We start from the raw sequence: 15877 nt of genomic DNA, 5'->3' as shown, positions 1-15877 counted from the left end.
GTTTGCAGCGTCTCATTGACTTTTTCTCTCCCCGCACAGAAATATTTTTCCAGGCTTTCCAGACGTGTGTGTCCCTGGAGGAAGGCAGCGGGCTAAAGGAGGATAAATATTTAATCAGCGCTGCTCTGGAGTTTGTGCTTAATTAGAGGAATTCTGCTCCTGCCACGAAAATGAACAAGAAATGACTGCTGGAGATGTCAAACCCCCCAAAACATCAAGAGGGATGATCAGAGACAGACACACACTATTATTATTGTTGCTATTATTATGATTACTGGTGTTATTGATCGACGCTGCGAGGCCTTTTCTGTTTCATCTAAACTAAAGTCACTTTATAGCAGTGCGGAATTAAACACAGTTTATTAGCGGCTTCCCCTCCTGGTGTGTGTGTGTGTGTGTGTGTGTGTGTGTGTGTGTGTGTGTGTGTGTGTGTGTGTGTGTGTGTGTGTGTGTGTGAGCGCCATATGTCCGTGCGTAAAAAAAAAAGAAAAGCGCAAATTGGTGCCAAATTTACGCGCCGCCCGTGTCAGTCAGCCTGCACGCGGGATGACAGAGGAGATTATTCCACATGAAACCAGTTAATCCCCCAAAATCTGAAGGAAGTCTGTGAGGTTACAGGAAGTGAATACAGATTCCTGTTTCTGAGCTTCAGTATTACTGTCTCGTATCCACTGAAATACATCTGCAGCGGAAGGTTTGGATACAAGGAGACGCACCAACTCACAACAACTCATTTACTGATGATTCACTTGTAGAAACACATGTACTGAGCAGAGTGTGTGTTGGACGTGCAGAGTGTGTGTTGGACGTGCAGAGTGTAAGTGAACGAGCTGCGGGGAGACACATGAAGCTGCACGCGGCAGTCTGTGTTGACATGTTTAAAACAGGTCTGTTTATCTCGTTAACTCTAACTTGTTTTTTATCCACTTTAAAGTTTCATTTCTTACAGTGCGCGCGGCCGAACACGCGGAAACCCTTATTTGGCGTGCTGTTTGAAAAAACAATGACGCAACGCGCGGTTTCCACCAATGACACGCCGGAGGTGCGACCAGGATTCAGATGAGCTGTCCTTATTTGGTGGTGTCCCCGCCCCCTCCTGGTCCACGCCGGTCCCCCGGGAGCTGCAGAGCCCCGGACCCCGGGAGAAGGAGCTCTCCGCCGGGACAGAGGAGCCATAAAGAGCCGGGGAGGGAGGGGGATGAGATTTCTCGCTGCCCAATCCCCCTGTTCCCCCGGGAGCAGCAGCCTTCCACGGTCCGTCCCTCCCTCTTGTTTGCTAATCATTTCATTTTACTCCTTTTTGAAGCGGTGGCTTGTTTTTATCCCACTTTTCATTTCTCCTCAATCCGCTGCTGCTCGCCTCCCTCTGATCCCGGCTCCGCACGCTCCGTTCTCCCGGCGTCAGGCTCTCCGGATCCCGGCTGATACTCGCCCCTCTCTCTCTCTCTCTCTCTCTCTCGGCTCCTCTGAGATGCTCTCCTCGCTCTCCGCTTCTCTCTCCGCCCTCTTTTAACTTCACAGAGACGCAGGTTTAAAGCCCGGACTGCTGCGAGCACGGGCTGGGATCTAAAACAACCCCGGAGAAACCCAGAGGGATCCCGGCTCTTCTTTGGATCAGGACCCGGTACTTTGGGGAAGCTCGCTCGTGTGTCCTCCACCCCTCCTTCTGCATCGCTGCTGCTTTCTCCACCTTAATCCAGGTGGTCCTTTGGCTTTTTTGAGTGGCTGGTACAGCAGGGAGGATTATTCTTCTTCTTTCTAGTTTCTGGTGAAGACAAAGCTCCCAGAAGGACACTTTGATGTTCTCCATCCAGGACAGCCTCCCCCGGGGGGCCCTGACCATGAAGGAGGAGCCGCTCCCCACCGGCATGACCCCGGTCCGCTCCTGGATGCAGGGCGCAGGGATTTTGGACGCCAACACAGCGGCCCAGAGGTAAAAATATCTCCAAAAAACATGCAACTTTTCATCTGTGTGCTGTGATGCGCGGTGCCGACCCGCTGATTAATGCCACAGTTAGGAAAACTCCAGCGTGAAGGTGAAAGTCATGTTTGCATCCTCCAGGAAACTGCTCAATTCACAAGTCACAGGGATCCAGCTTCAGGGTCAGTGTGTCATTTAAGCAAAATAAGAAGAAACTAAAAGAGTGCACGCGTTTATCAGGGATAGAATAACTAAAACACAGAACAGCTGAGTGTTAGAGAGCATCAGCTGGACATGGTGGAGCCTTCGGCGCGTTTACTCCTAACATTGATGTAAAAGTGTCCGGATTCCGTTAAAAATCACAACAAGTAAATCTTCAAATGTGTTTGGAGAACAAAGAAAATCACGGGGAAAAATCACAACATAAAATCAAGTCAGTTATAAACTGTCTCCTCTTTTCCTCAGTAATTCAAAGCAGCACGGCTGATGGTTTCAGCGCTGAGCGCAGCGACGTCTCCCCGCCTCCCTGCTCCTCTCCGGCGGGTCCGGGTTCAGCATCTGCCCGCTGCGAGCGGAGACACGAGCCGAATCGCGTTCCCGCTTCCACGTAAATTTACAAACCAAAAGTCAACTGGAAATAATGTTTACATCTTCAAAACCGTGGCTGTGATTATTCATTTAAACAAATGTGACATGCGGTTTGGTGCTGCATGAACACGCCGCGCGCCAAGAGCGCAGCGAGGCGGCGGCCGCGGAGCCGCTGCACGCGCCTGTTCTCTGCGCTTCTTAACAACATGTAAAGGTTATTTAGAAGATAATTATCAGATTTAATACGTGACAATTTAAACAAGTTTCTCTTTTACACAAACACCGTTTAATAGTAATTCTAAGGCGGTGGGCCGAATTTTAAAAACGTGAATTTAAGCGATATTATATTTATGAACGGAGTCGAGGAGGAAATAAATGTAAATGTAAATGTAAGTGTGTCACAGGTTAAATGAAAGCTTCTCACATGCTGGGGAAATTATTCTAACGTTTGACCTCCGCGATACAAACAGCCCGAGTTTCACTTCTAATGCATCCATTTCAGCTTCTTTCTCAAGCTCTTAAAACGCACACAATTCAACAAACAATCATTTCAAAGCTGAAATCTGAACGTTCAAAACGCCTCATTTTAATAGTCACATACATGTGAAGTTTTGAATTTAAACAATGTCTCCTTCGTCTCTAAACTCCGAAATCATTTCCGGTGAAAGAGTGAATCAGAGTGTTCAGTGTGAAGTTCCTGTGCAGGTGAGCTGAGGTGCAAACTGCAATCAATCAAACAGCATTCTGCAGCTGGACGTCTTTAATGCGTTTGTTTAATGCACGGATTTAGTGCGAAATGTGCAGCAGAAAAAGTGAAGTAGCTCCAGTTTAATTTGCAGTGTTTTAAATGTTCCTTTAACGAGCAGGAGTTAGTGTGTAAATGTGAACCAGCGGAGTCTGTGATGGGAAACACATTTCAAACACCTGTTTCACATCACAAGTCATTAAAATCACACAGTCAGGACCTCTTCACAGAAACAACTTTATTGTTCAGATGTTTTCACACAAAACATTTTCTGCAGGAATCCGACAGAAATAAAGCGGAGCTGACAAATGTAACAAGTATGAATATAATATTTAAAGGCTAAACTAAACACCTGGATAACAAACATGTTCTTCATTTATTGCTTCTTCATTTTGATTAAAGTCACAGAAGACCAAAGACCAGCTGCAAACACACGTTTTGACATTTTGTCTTAAAAACCAGCAAATCTGTCAATTTAATATGAATTCAGATGCAAAGTAAAAAATATAATAAGTGTGTCAGTGTCACATATATAATATATATATTTATAATATAGAATACGTTCTGCACAAACTGAACAATCTTAAGATTTTATCTGATGATTTATGAGAATCAGCAAGAGAAATATAAAAACAAGTGAATGTAGAGAAGAGGCGTTTGAGTGTCTCTGCTCTTAGTGAACATTGAACTCCTTCAGATGACCCTGAACACATCACGATGAAGTCATGAGGAGTTGTTAGTGTGAAGCTTTCATTTGTGGTGTTATTTAAATCTGATGAAAGTTTCACATGACTGAGTGTGTTGTGCTCTGAAGCCTGACGCGTGCGTTTCAAACACAAAATCAAATACTAGAAATTTGCTTTAGAGGGATTTAGAATTTATTCAACATTCGACGCCTCCTGGTCCTCGATCGAAGGAGGAAAAGGTTTAATGACGGGAAACATGTCGAAGCAGGAGAGACGTCTCTGTAAAGTCCAGACATGTGGCATCGCAGCAACAAGAAGCACAAAGACCATGTTAGACAAAGAAAGTGAGACATCATGTAAATAATGATGTGTGGGCCGACGAACGTCGCTTTATTCTGAAAATCTATAACAACATCCAACAGGCTGAAGAACTGCGGCTGATAATCTGCACTCCTGTGTGTGTGTGTATGTATGTATATATATATATATATATATATATATATATATATATATATTTATATATATATTTATATATATATATTTATATGTGTATTTATACATATAAATATATATATATTTATATGTATAAATACACATATAAATATATATATATATATATTTATATGTGTATTTATACATATAAATATATATATATATATTTATATATATATATACACATATAAATATATATATATATATATTTATATGTGTATTTATACATATAAATATATATATATATATTTATATGTGTATTTATACATATAAATATATACATATATATATTTATATTATTATATTTATTTATAAATATATACATATATATATTTATATGTGTAATAACCCGGCTGAATAAAATGTCCTCAAAGTGCTTTAACTTGATATGAATGTGTTTTACTAGTTTTTGAAGGGAAAGACTTTGAACATGGCAGTGAGGACGTCTTTAATAATAATAAATACATATAAATAAATAAATAAAGAGCAAAGACAATCACTGCGTTTACCTAATCTTCCAAATCTGCAGCTGCAAACGTGTTTGAATAATCCCGAAGCTCTCGTCACAAACAAACTCTTTAACGTCAGCGTTCAGGTCGAAGGGAATATTCAACCAACACATGGAGACTACCTCCACGCAAACGCTCCTGTCCTACTGCTGCACAGCAAGAATGATGTTATTAAAGATATTAGAGTTATTAAAGACGTTAAAGATGTTAAAGATGTTAAAGATATTAAAGATATTAAAGACGTTAAAGATGTTAAAGATATTAAAGATATTAAAGACGTTAAAGATATTAAAGATGTTAAGATATTAAGACGTTAAAGATGTCAAGATATTAAGATGTTAAAGATATTAAAGATATTAAAGATATAAAGACGTTAAAGATAAAGATATTAACGATATTAAAGACGTTAAAGATGTTAAAGATATTAAAGATATTAAAGACGTTAAAGATATTAAAGATATTAACGATATTTAAAGACGTTAAAGATATTAAAGATATTAAAGATATAAAGACGTTAAAGCTATTAAGATATTAAAGATATTAAAGACGTTAAAGATGTTAAAGATATTAAAGATATTAAAGACGTTAAAGATGTTAAAGATATTAAAGATATTAAAGACGTTAAAGATATTAAAGATATTAAAGATATTAAAGACGTTAAAGATATTAAAGATATTAAAGATATTAAAGACGTTAAAGATATTAAAGATATTAAAGATATTAAAGATATTAAAGATATTAAAGACGTTAAAGACATTAAAGATATTAAAGACGTTAAAGATGTTAAAGATATTAAAGACGTTAAAGATGTTAAAGATATAAAGATATAAAGATGTTAAAGACGTTAAAGATATTAAAGACATTAAAGATATTAAAGATATTAAAGACATTAAACACGTTAAAGATGTTAAAGACGTTAAAGATATTAAAGATATTAAAGATATTTAAGATATTAAAGATGTTAAAGACATTAAAGATATTAAAGATATTAAAGACATTAAAGATATTAAAGATATTAAAGATATTAAAGATGTTAAAGATATTAAAGATATTAAAGATATTAAAGACATTAAAGATATTTAAGATATTAAAGATATTAAAGATGTTAAAGATGTTAAAGATGTTAAAGATATTTAAGATATTAAAGATGTTAAAGACGTTAAAGATATTAAAGATATTAAAGATATTAAAGACATTAAAGATATTTAAGATATTAAAGATATTAAAGATGTTAAAGATGTTAAAGATGTTAAAGATATTTAAGATATTAAGATATTAAAGATGTTAAAGATGTTAAAGATGTTAAAGATATTTAAGATATTAAAGATATTAATATTAATATCAACGCTTTCTGTCGGTCGAGCAGAAAACAAGAGATTTCTCTGACTCTGGTGAGAAATCAACCAAAACGTCATAAATAATTTGAAACGAGACCCTGAACGTGCCAAACTAAATAAAGTAATAAAGTAATAAAAGTGAGGGAGACGTAACAAGCTTGTAGTTTATAACTCACAGTCTACATTTGAAAAGCACCGTGATGTTGACGGCGTGAGAGACTTGAGATGCAGCGCTGCGTGGCGTGCGTGTTGAAGGGAAGCTGCGTGCAGAGACGTTGTTCAGCAGCTCGGGGTTATTTATCTGCAGTTTGTTGCCGTCGCTGCTTTGAATGTGTTTGTGGTCGTACACACGACGGACTTTAGATTCATGTTTTACACATTCGTGTTCCGAGCTTTGCTTTGTGTTTGAGTTCCTGCAGACGGATCACAAGATCTTTAACTTAAGAGAGTAAAGAAACGATAAAGATGATCAACGAGGTGCACAAACTCAGCGTGCACACTGCGAGCTGAGACGTGAGCGTCACCGCAAAGTCTTTTAAACCCACACGGGACTTTGTTGTTGCTCTTGTGAAAGTGTGTTAGAGGTCAGAGGTCAGCGCCTGTATGTGTCACAGATTACATATATAAGTTATATAAATATTAGTGTGTCACACTCTCACACAGAGAGGGTGTCGAGGTCGCACTTTATTTTCACAAATGAGCAAATAATGTGTTTTATTTTGAAAATATTTTTGCCACATTTGGTGCTTTTCTTAGAAAGAGGACACGAGATTTGATTTTGACATTTTAAAGTTAGAAGCTAAACAGACGCAGGAGAAGTGATATATTCGCTCATACTGGGAAGTGATACGGATCATTGTCTTTATTCTTATCTTTATTATGAGTGAATCCTTGCTGTTGGTGTGACTCGGCAGGTTTCACATCACTTTGTTTGACACTTTGAATTCATCACGACGCCGTCGGGAATAAATGCAAAAACCAAAACTTAGACAGAAATGAACTAAACACGCTTTGTGGGGGCAGCTGAAAGTGGAGAATGGAGCAAAAGGAAACGGGGAGAGGAGAGGAGAGGAGAGAGGACAGGAGAGAGGAGAGGAGAGGAGAGAGGAGAGAGGAGAGAGGAGAGGAGGAGAGGAGGAGAGGAGAGAGGAGAGGAGGAGAGAAGAGGAGAGGAGAGAGGAGGAGAGGAGGAGAGGAGAGAGGAGAGGAGGAGAGGAGAGTAGAGAGGAGAGGAGAGAGGACAGGAGAGAGGAGAGAGAGGGGAGAGGAGAGAGAGAGGAGAGAGGAGAGAGGAGAGAGGAGAGAGGAGAGGAGAGAGGAGAGGAGAGAGGAGGAGAGGAGAGGAGAGAGGAGAGGAGAGGAGGAGAGGAGAGGAGATGAGGAGAGGAGAGAGGAGAGGAGAGAGGAGAGGAGAGGGGAAAGGAGAGAGGAGAGGAGAGAGGAGAGGAGAGGAGAGGAGGAGGAGAGGAGAGAGGAGGGAGAGAGGAAGTGGAAGAGGAGAAGGTAGAGAGGAGAGGAGGAGAGGAGGAGAGGAGAGGAGAGAGGAGAGGAGAGAGAAGGAGAGAGGAGAGGAGAGAGGAGAAAGAGAAGGAGGAGGAGAGGAGAGAGAGGAGAGAGGAGAGGAGAGAGGAGAGAGGAGAGGAGAGAGGAGAGGAGTGAGGAGGAAGGGAGGAGAGAGAGGAGGAGAGGAGAAGGAGAGAGGAGAGGAGAGGAGAGGAGAGAGAGGAATGAGAGAGAGGAGAGAGAGAGAGGAGAGGAGGAGGAGAGGAGGAGAGGAGATGAAGGAGAGAGAGGAGAGGAGATGAGGAGAAGGAGGAGGAGGAAGGAGAGAGGACGAGGAGAGAGGAGAGAGGAGAGGAAGGAGAGAGGGAAGAGAGAGAGGAGAGAGAGAGAGGAGAGTAGAGAGGAGAAGAGAGAGAGGAGAGAGGAGAGGAAGCGAGAGGAGGAGAGGAAGAGAAGGATGAGAGGAGAGAGGAGAGGAGAGGAGAGGGAGAGAGGAGAGGAGGAGAGGAGAGGAGAGAGGAAGGAGAGAGGAGGAGAGGAGAGAGGAGAGGAGAGAGGAGAGGAGAGAGGAGAGGAGAGAGGAGAGGAGAGAGGAGAGGAGAGAGGAGAGGAGAGAGGAGAGGAGAGAGGAGAGGAGAGAGGAGAGGAGAGAGGAGAGGAGAGAGAGAGGAGAGAGGAGAGGAGAGGAAAGAGAGAGGAGCAGCGAGAGGAGAGGAGAGAGGAGAGGAGAGAGGAGACAGGAGAGCGGAGAGGAGAGATGAGGAGTGAGAGGAAGAGAGAGAGGAGAGAGAGGAGAGAGAGAGAGAGAGAGGAGAGGAGAGGAGAGGAGAGAGGAGAGAAGAGAGAGAGAGGAGAGGAGAAGGAGTAGAAAGAGAGGAGATAGAGAGAGAGGAGAGAGGAGAGAGGATAGAATAGGTAGAGATAGAGGAGAAGTATATGAGAGAGATGAGATAGTAATCGAGATTAGGAGGGAGTTAGAGATGAGAGAGAGAGAGAGGAGTATATTTATTTGATATGAGTATAGAGTTATAGTATAGAGAGTATAGATATATTATAGTTATATGATATAGGATATTATATAGTATTATATATATATAGATGATTGATATATATATTATATATTATATTATATATTATATTATATTATATATAATATTAGATATTTATATTATATATTATATATATGATATATTATATATATAATATGTATATATGATATTATATTCCATACTACTGAACACATTTTAAGGACCCATTACAGGAAGAATAATGTAACATCAATATACAGACCTTCCTGTTTCCAGTGAAGAGAAAACATCCAAAATCCACCTTCAGTTTATTTGACGTCTGTAGATTCCAGTCATCATCGTGTGTGTGTGTGTGTGTGTGTGTGTGTGTGTGTGTGGGTGTGTGTGTGTGTTGTTTGTGTGTGTGGTTGACGCTTCAGGTAGACAGAATTTCCCTCGACCCGCTCTGACAACCGTCATAGAAAGAAAGAAAGGGGGTTGAAAAAGGAAAAAAAGCAGAGTGAGTGAAATCCTGGCCCTCTCACGTGCCCGTATCTGTTGTCCCTCTTGGGTTAAAGGGAGTGTGTTGTGTGTGTGTGGGGGGGGGGGGTTATAAAGTACAGGTTCCCAGGCTCAGTGTGGGAGTTCAGGTAGTGTTGGGATGAGGTGAATAATCGTCGACGGGGGATTCCCCACTTCTACGGCGTCATTCGTCATCGGCTCAATCATCCGGGGCGTTTGGCGTTCCTCTCGGCGCTCCCCGGGGGCGGGAAGGGGGGCGGGGATCTGTAGAGTCTGGCGGGGATGGATCTGAGCGCTGAGAGACTTTTTATCAGAGAGTCGTAACTCATGACGGAGGCCGAGGAATGATGGAGGAGGTCAAGCGAAGCCTCCGCCGCTCGCCGCCTGTGCTCCTCTCAGAGTCTTTATTCTCCCACCCGGGTGACAACAAATGCACTTCCTCCTCCTCCCTCCTCCTCCTCTTCCTCCTCCTCCTCCTCCTCCTCTTCACGTACACACAATTAAACTCCTGAACAACGTGTTAGATAATGAAACAGCCGCGTCAGCCTCGTTACCGTAAAGCCTCCGCGCCACGGTGCAAGTGAAGTCGACTCGTGTAAATAAACCGTCGACGCTCGAGCGCCTCTTGTGTCTCCTCGTGGCCCTGCAGAGGGTCTGCCAGCTAACCCCGAGCAGGTGACCTGTGTGTGTGTGTGTGTGTGAGACAGGCAGGTGCGGGTGAAGGATGTGTTTAGGGAACAGCTGAGTAGAGAAAGCTGCAGTAGCTCCGCTCCCCATCGATCCTGAGAGGTACAAATATCAAAACATCTTCTTCACATCCAAATAAATCTGAACAGAGTTTGACGCCAAAGAGACTGGAGATGAATTTCCCGCCAAAAAAAACATTTGGAAACGGCTCCCTGAACAGGAAGACTCAGATTCACAGAACACCTGAATGCACCACATTGACTGACACAATAAAAACACTGAAATAAGTTGAAAGGAATCACTTTATATTTGTGTAAACACCAAAATATTCTTCTCTTCTCAGTAGTTTTAATAATCAGAGAGTAATCCGATTACACGAATGGAGCAGAAACAAAGATGTGTTGAACCCTGAACGCACCACAGTGACCAGCTTGATGAATAAAGAAATAAATAAAACGTTTACAGCTTTAGTCACAAACTTCCACTGAAGAAATCAGCAGTTTTACATCAAGACATTTTGAGTTTGCAAATGAATCTGAATGCGTCACACAGCAACACATGCAGGTCTTATTAAAACTACTGATTTACTGACCCCTGAACGCACCACACGGACAGGGAGCAGGTGTGAGTTTAATGTTGCAACATGTTACTGGAACCTAAATGTTAATGGTTTGATTGTTTGATGAAGCTGCTTTGCGTTTTAGTATTATGAGTATTTATGTGTGTGTGTGTGTGTGTGTGTGTGTGTGTGTGTGTGTGTGTGCGTCTAATTATTGTTCAAGCTGAAGGTGAAGCTGCAGAACAAACAGCTGCAGGTTGGGAGTTTGACGTCTGTGTCAGCTGCTTTTACATTTTTACACATTGAACACCTCACAGAACGTACTAATTAACACACACACACACACTCGGCCAGGAGTGTGTGTGTGTGTGTGTGTGTGTGTGTGTGTGTGTGTGTGTGTGTGTGTGTGTGTGCAGAAGCCCTCAGTCTAAAGACTAATTTGTTGGTAATTGCAGCATGACAGGAGCAGCCATTTCAGCATCGAGCCACCGTTTCCCCGAGCCAGTCGCCCTAATTAGGAATGACACACGCTATTAAGGTGCACAAATGGAAATCAGTCAGCGGGCGTTTCCTCGCCGCCATCGGACCCACAGCGGGCCGCCGGCACACCAGAAAACCACCCACAATGCACTTGCAATAGAGCCAGCGTCTTCAAATCAACAGAAGAAACAAGTGTCAATTTCTTTATTGCAGCAATTTAGATGAAATAATAACAACATGAAGTCATGTGATTCATGTTGTTATCTAACGACGGAGACGGACAACGCTAAACACAGAACACTCACGTTTGGTGCTTGAAACTTGAAAAGAGAAGAAGATTAGTTACGCACATAAAGAAACTACATTTTAAATCTGGTTGGTTAGAGAAGTCTTATGAGTTGAAGATAAAACATCTCGTTGTGTTTCTGAAGACGGAGTATGAACCAAGCTGTTAGAGTTTAGTTATTGATTTAATGAAGGTTTGAACTTTAAACAGGAGAAAAATGATTCATCAATAAAATCAGGAACAGAGAGAAGGACGAGGAGCACACACACACACACACACACACACACACACACTCGCCCCGCTGACTTCCCACCATGCTTCAGCCTCAACTCATTAGTTCATATTACACGGCTAATACGAGCTAACCAAACAGGTGTGTGTGTGTGTGTGTGGCCTGATTGGGTAAATGTATTTGTGGGTAATTGTGTAGCCCTGCATAAATCAATACACACACACACACTGTACATGAACAATATGTGCATATTTTAACTCGACTTCCATAGCAATTAGAGAGGAAGGTGTGTGTGTGTGTGTGTGTGTAGTACTAATTACATTCACGCTGGACGATCAGCAGGACGCATTAACATCCAACGCAAACACTCGCAGCCAAAACAAAAGAAGTCAGAAAGTAGGTCGTGTGTCAGATCTGTGAATTATTCATGTGATTATTTTTAATATAAAGTTCTGCTCAAAGACAGAAGTGTGCAGGATCGTGTGTGACGCTCCACATGACGCTCCACATGACGCTCCACATGAGGAGCAGAGAGCTGTTCGTACTGAACCAAGAGAAGCAACATAAAGTAACATCGTGAGGTTTGAGCGTCTCCTGAACCCCGAGGGTCGAGCACAACATATAAACATTGTGTTTGTGGAAACAGCAGCTTGTACATCCTGTGAAAAGAAATATAGAAAAGCTAAAAGCTATTTCCATTTGTGACAAGACTGCAAACAGGAAGTACACTGTAACACACACACACACACACACACACACACACACGACAATGTCATACAAACATAGAAACGACATCGAAAAAGAGTTTAAAGATTTAAATTCTTTTCACGAGCAACAGAATAATCTTTATTGGCATGTTGGGAGGTAGTTTAGTGTGTGTGGTTTGTGTGCTGTCAGGCGTGTGTTGGTGTGTGGCTGTCGGCTGTGTGTGTGTGTGGTGTGGTGCGGTCAGGCTGTGTGTGTGTGTGTGTGCTGTCGGGCTGTGTGTGTGCTGTCAGTCCTGTGTGTGTGTGTGCTGTCAGGCTGTGTGTGTGCTGTCGGGCTGTGTGTGTGTGTTTGCTGTCAGCTGTGGTGGTGTGTGTGTGTGTGCTGTCAGGCTGTTGTTGTGTTCTGTCGGGCTGTGTGTGTGTGTGCTGGTCGGGCTGTGTGTGTGTTCTGTCAGGCTGTGTGTTTGTGTTGCTGTCGGGCTGTGTGTGTGTGTGCCTGTCGGGCTGTGTGTGTGCTGTCGGCTTGTGTGTGTGTTCTGTCAGGCTGGTGTGTTTGCTGTCAGGCTGTGTGTGTTTGTTCTGTCGGTCTGTGTGTGTGGTGCTGTCAGGCTGTGTGTGTTGTTGTTGTGCTGTCAGGCGTGTGTGGTGTGCTGTTCGGGCTGTTTTGTGTGTGTGTGCTGTCAGGCGTGTGTGTGTGTGTGCATGTCAGCTGTGTGGTGTGTGTGCTGTCAGCTTGTGTGTGTGTGTTCTGTCAGGCTGTGTGGGTGTGTGGCTTCTCGGCTGTGTGTGTGGTGTGTGTGCTGTCAGCTGTGCTGTCGGGCTGTGTGTGTGTGCTGTCGGGCTGTGTGTGTGTGTGTGTGGTCGGTGTGGGTGTGTGCTGTGGTGTGTGTGTGTGTTGCTGTGTGTGTGTGCTGTGTGGGTTGTGTGCTGTCAGGCTGTGTGTGTGTGTGTGCTGTAGGCTGTGTGTGGTGTGTGCTGTGGCTGGGGGTGTGTGTGTCGGGTGTGTGGGTGGGTGTCGTGTGTGTGTGTGTGTGTGTGTGTGTGTGGGTGGGGGTGTGCTGTGTGTTTCAGGCTGTGTGTGTGGTGGGTGTGTGTTGTGGGCTGTGTTGTGTGTGTGTGTGCTGTCAGGCTGTGTGTGTGTGTGTGGCTGTGGTGTGTTGCTGTGGGTGGTGTGTGGTGTGTGTCGGGATGTGTGTGTGTGTGTGTGATGTTAAGGGAGTGGTGTGTGTGTGATGTGGGATTTGTGTGTGTGTTTGTGCTGTCGGCTTCGTTGTGTGTGGGTGTGTGTGAGCAGGATGTGTGTGTGTTGTGTGTGTGCGTGTCAGGTGTGTGTTGGTGTGTGTGTAGATGTAAGGCTGTTGTGTGTGTGTTGTGTAGGGATGTGTGGTGTGTGTGTGTTGTGAATGTTAGATTTGTGTGTGTGTGTTGTGTGTGATGTAAGGTGTGTGTGTGTGTGCTGTGTGTGTGCTGTGCTGTGTGTGGGGTGGGTGTGTGTGTTGTGTGTGCTGTCAGGCTGTGTGTGTGTGGGTGTGATGTACGGGAGGGGTGTGTGTGTGTGGTCGCTGCTGTGTGTGTGTGTGTGTGTGTGTGTGTGGTGTAGGTGTGTGTGTGTGTGTGTGCTGTAAGGCTGTGTGTGTGTGTGATGTCAGGCTGGTGGTGAGGTATGGATGTCGGGTGTGTGTGTGTGTGTGTGCTGTCGGGCTGTGTGTGTGTGCTGTCGGGCTGTGTGTGTGTGTGTGTGCTGTCGGGCTGTGTGTGTGTGTGTGTGCTGTCGGGCTGTGTGTGTGTGTGTGCTGTCAGGCTGTGTGTGTGTGTGTGTGTGTGCTGTCGGGCTGTGTGTGTGTGTGGTGTGTGTTGTGGCTGTGTGTGTGTGTGCTGTCAGGCTGTGTGGTGTGTTGTGTGTGGGGTTGTGTGTGTGTGTGCTGGGTGTGTGTGTGGGTGTGTGTGTGCTGTCGGGCTGTGTGTGTGTGTGTGTCGGGTGGTGGGTGTGGCTGTGGGTGTGTGTGTGTGTTGTGTTGTGGCTGTGGTGTGTGTGTGTGTGTGTGTGTGCTGTCAGGCTGTGTGTGTGTGTGCTGTCAGGCTGTGTGTGTGTGTGTGGGCTGTGTGTGTGTGTGTGTGTGTGTGTGCTGTCGGGCTGTGTGTGTGTGTGCTGTCGGGCTGTGTGTGTGTGTGTGTCGGGCTGTGTGTGTGTGTGTGTGCTGTCGGGCTGTGTGTGTGTGTGTGTGTGTGTGTGTGTGTGTGTGTGTGTGTGTGTGTGGTGTGTGTGTTTGGGTTTGTGTGTGTGGGTGTGTGTGGGTCATGCCTATGTGCTGTCGGGGCTGTTGTGTTGCGTGTGTGTGATAGTGTGTGGTTTGTGTGTGTGTAAGGGGATGGGGGTGGTCTGTGATGTGGGTGTGTGTGTGTGGTGTGATTGTGGTGTGTGTGGTGTGGTGTTGATGTCAGGTCTGTGTGGGTCTGTGGGTGTGTGTGCTGTAGGGGTGTGGGTGTGTGTTGTGTCGTGTGGGTGTGTGGTGGTGCTGGAGGCTGTGTGTGGGTGTGGTGGGTTGTGTGGGTGCTAGTGTGTAGATTGTGGTGTGTGGTTGATGTGGTGGTGTGTGTGGGTGTGTGGAGATGTGTGGGTGTGTTTTGTGTGGGTTGTGTGTGTTTGTGTGTGTGTGTGTGTTTGTGGTGTTGTGTGTGTTTGGTGTGGGTGTTCTTGGTTGTGTTTTGTGTTGTGTGGTGGGGGTCTCTGTGTGTGTGTGTGTGTGTGGTGTGTGGTCTGTGTGGTTGGTGTGTGTGTGTGTGTTGTGTGTGGTGTGTGTGTGTGTGTTGTGTGTGTGTGTGTGTGTGTGTGTGTCTCGGTGGGTGTGTGTGTGTGTGTGATGTAGGCGGTATGTGTGTGTTGTGTGTGGCTGTAGGGATGTGTGTTGTGTGTGATGTCAGGGTGTGGTGTGTGGTTGTGTGCTGTCGGGCATGTTGTTGTGTGTGCTGTAAGGGTGTGTGTGCTTGGTGTAACGGGGTGATGTAAAGGGTTGTGTTGTGTGTGATGTGGGGATGTGTGTGTGTCAAGGTGTGTGTGTTTGTGTATGTAGGGTTTGTGTGTGTGTGTGAGTGTAGGGCATGTGTGTGTGTGTGTAGGTTGTGCTGTGTGGTGTGTGTGTGTGGGTGTGTGTGTGTGTCAGGCTGTGTGTGTGTGTGTGTGTTGGTGGTGGTTGTGTGTGTGTGTCGGGTGTGTGTGTGTGTGTGCTGTCGGGCTGTGTGTGTGCTGTCAGGCTGTGTGTGTGTGTGTGTGTGTGTGTGTGTGTGTGTGTGTGTGTGTGTGTGTGTGTGTGTGTGTGTGCTGTGTGTGTGTGCTGTGTGTGTGTGTGTGTGCTGTCGGGATGTGTGTGTGTGTGCTGTGTGTGTTGTGTGCTGTGTGTGTGTGTGTGTGTGTGTGTGTGTGTGTGTGTGTGTGTGTGTGTGCTGTGTGTGGTGTGGCTGTCGGGCTGTGTGTGTGTGTGTGATGTAAGGATGTGGGTCCCGTGTGTGTTGTGTCTAAGGGAAGTGTGTGTGTGTGTGGTGCCTCTAGTAGGTGAGTGTTTGTGTGCGTGTGTGTGCTCTTGTGGTGGCGTTGTTAGGTGCTGTGTGTGGCTCTGTG

General features: G+C 44.5%; 1 protein-coding gene across 1 annotated transcript in view; it reads left to right on the top strand.

Annotated features, from left to right (window-relative positions):
* Positions 1–1233: 1233 nt before the first annotated feature.
* The window catches only part of LOC115005847 (transcription factor COE1-like), a gene marked incomplete at its 3' end in the record, with an annotated part of 121953 nt that continues 107309 nt past the window's right edge, over positions 1234–15877 (top strand). Inside the window, exon 1 of the mRNA XM_029427817.1 lies at positions 1234–1933. Within this exon, the coding sequence (XP_029283677.1) occupies positions 1800–1933 (134 nt within the window). The remainder of the gene's footprint in view (positions 1934–15877) is intronic.

The sequence above is a fragment of the Cottoperca gobio genome, unplaced genomic scaffold, assembly GCF_900634415.1.
Source record: "Cottoperca gobio unplaced genomic scaffold, fCotGob3.1 fCotGob3_37arrow_ctg1, whole genome shotgun sequence".
NCBI classification, from domain to species: Eukaryota; Metazoa; Chordata; class Actinopteri; order Perciformes; family Bovichtidae; genus Cottoperca; species Cottoperca gobio.
This window is presented reverse-complemented; position numbering and strand designations above follow the sequence as displayed.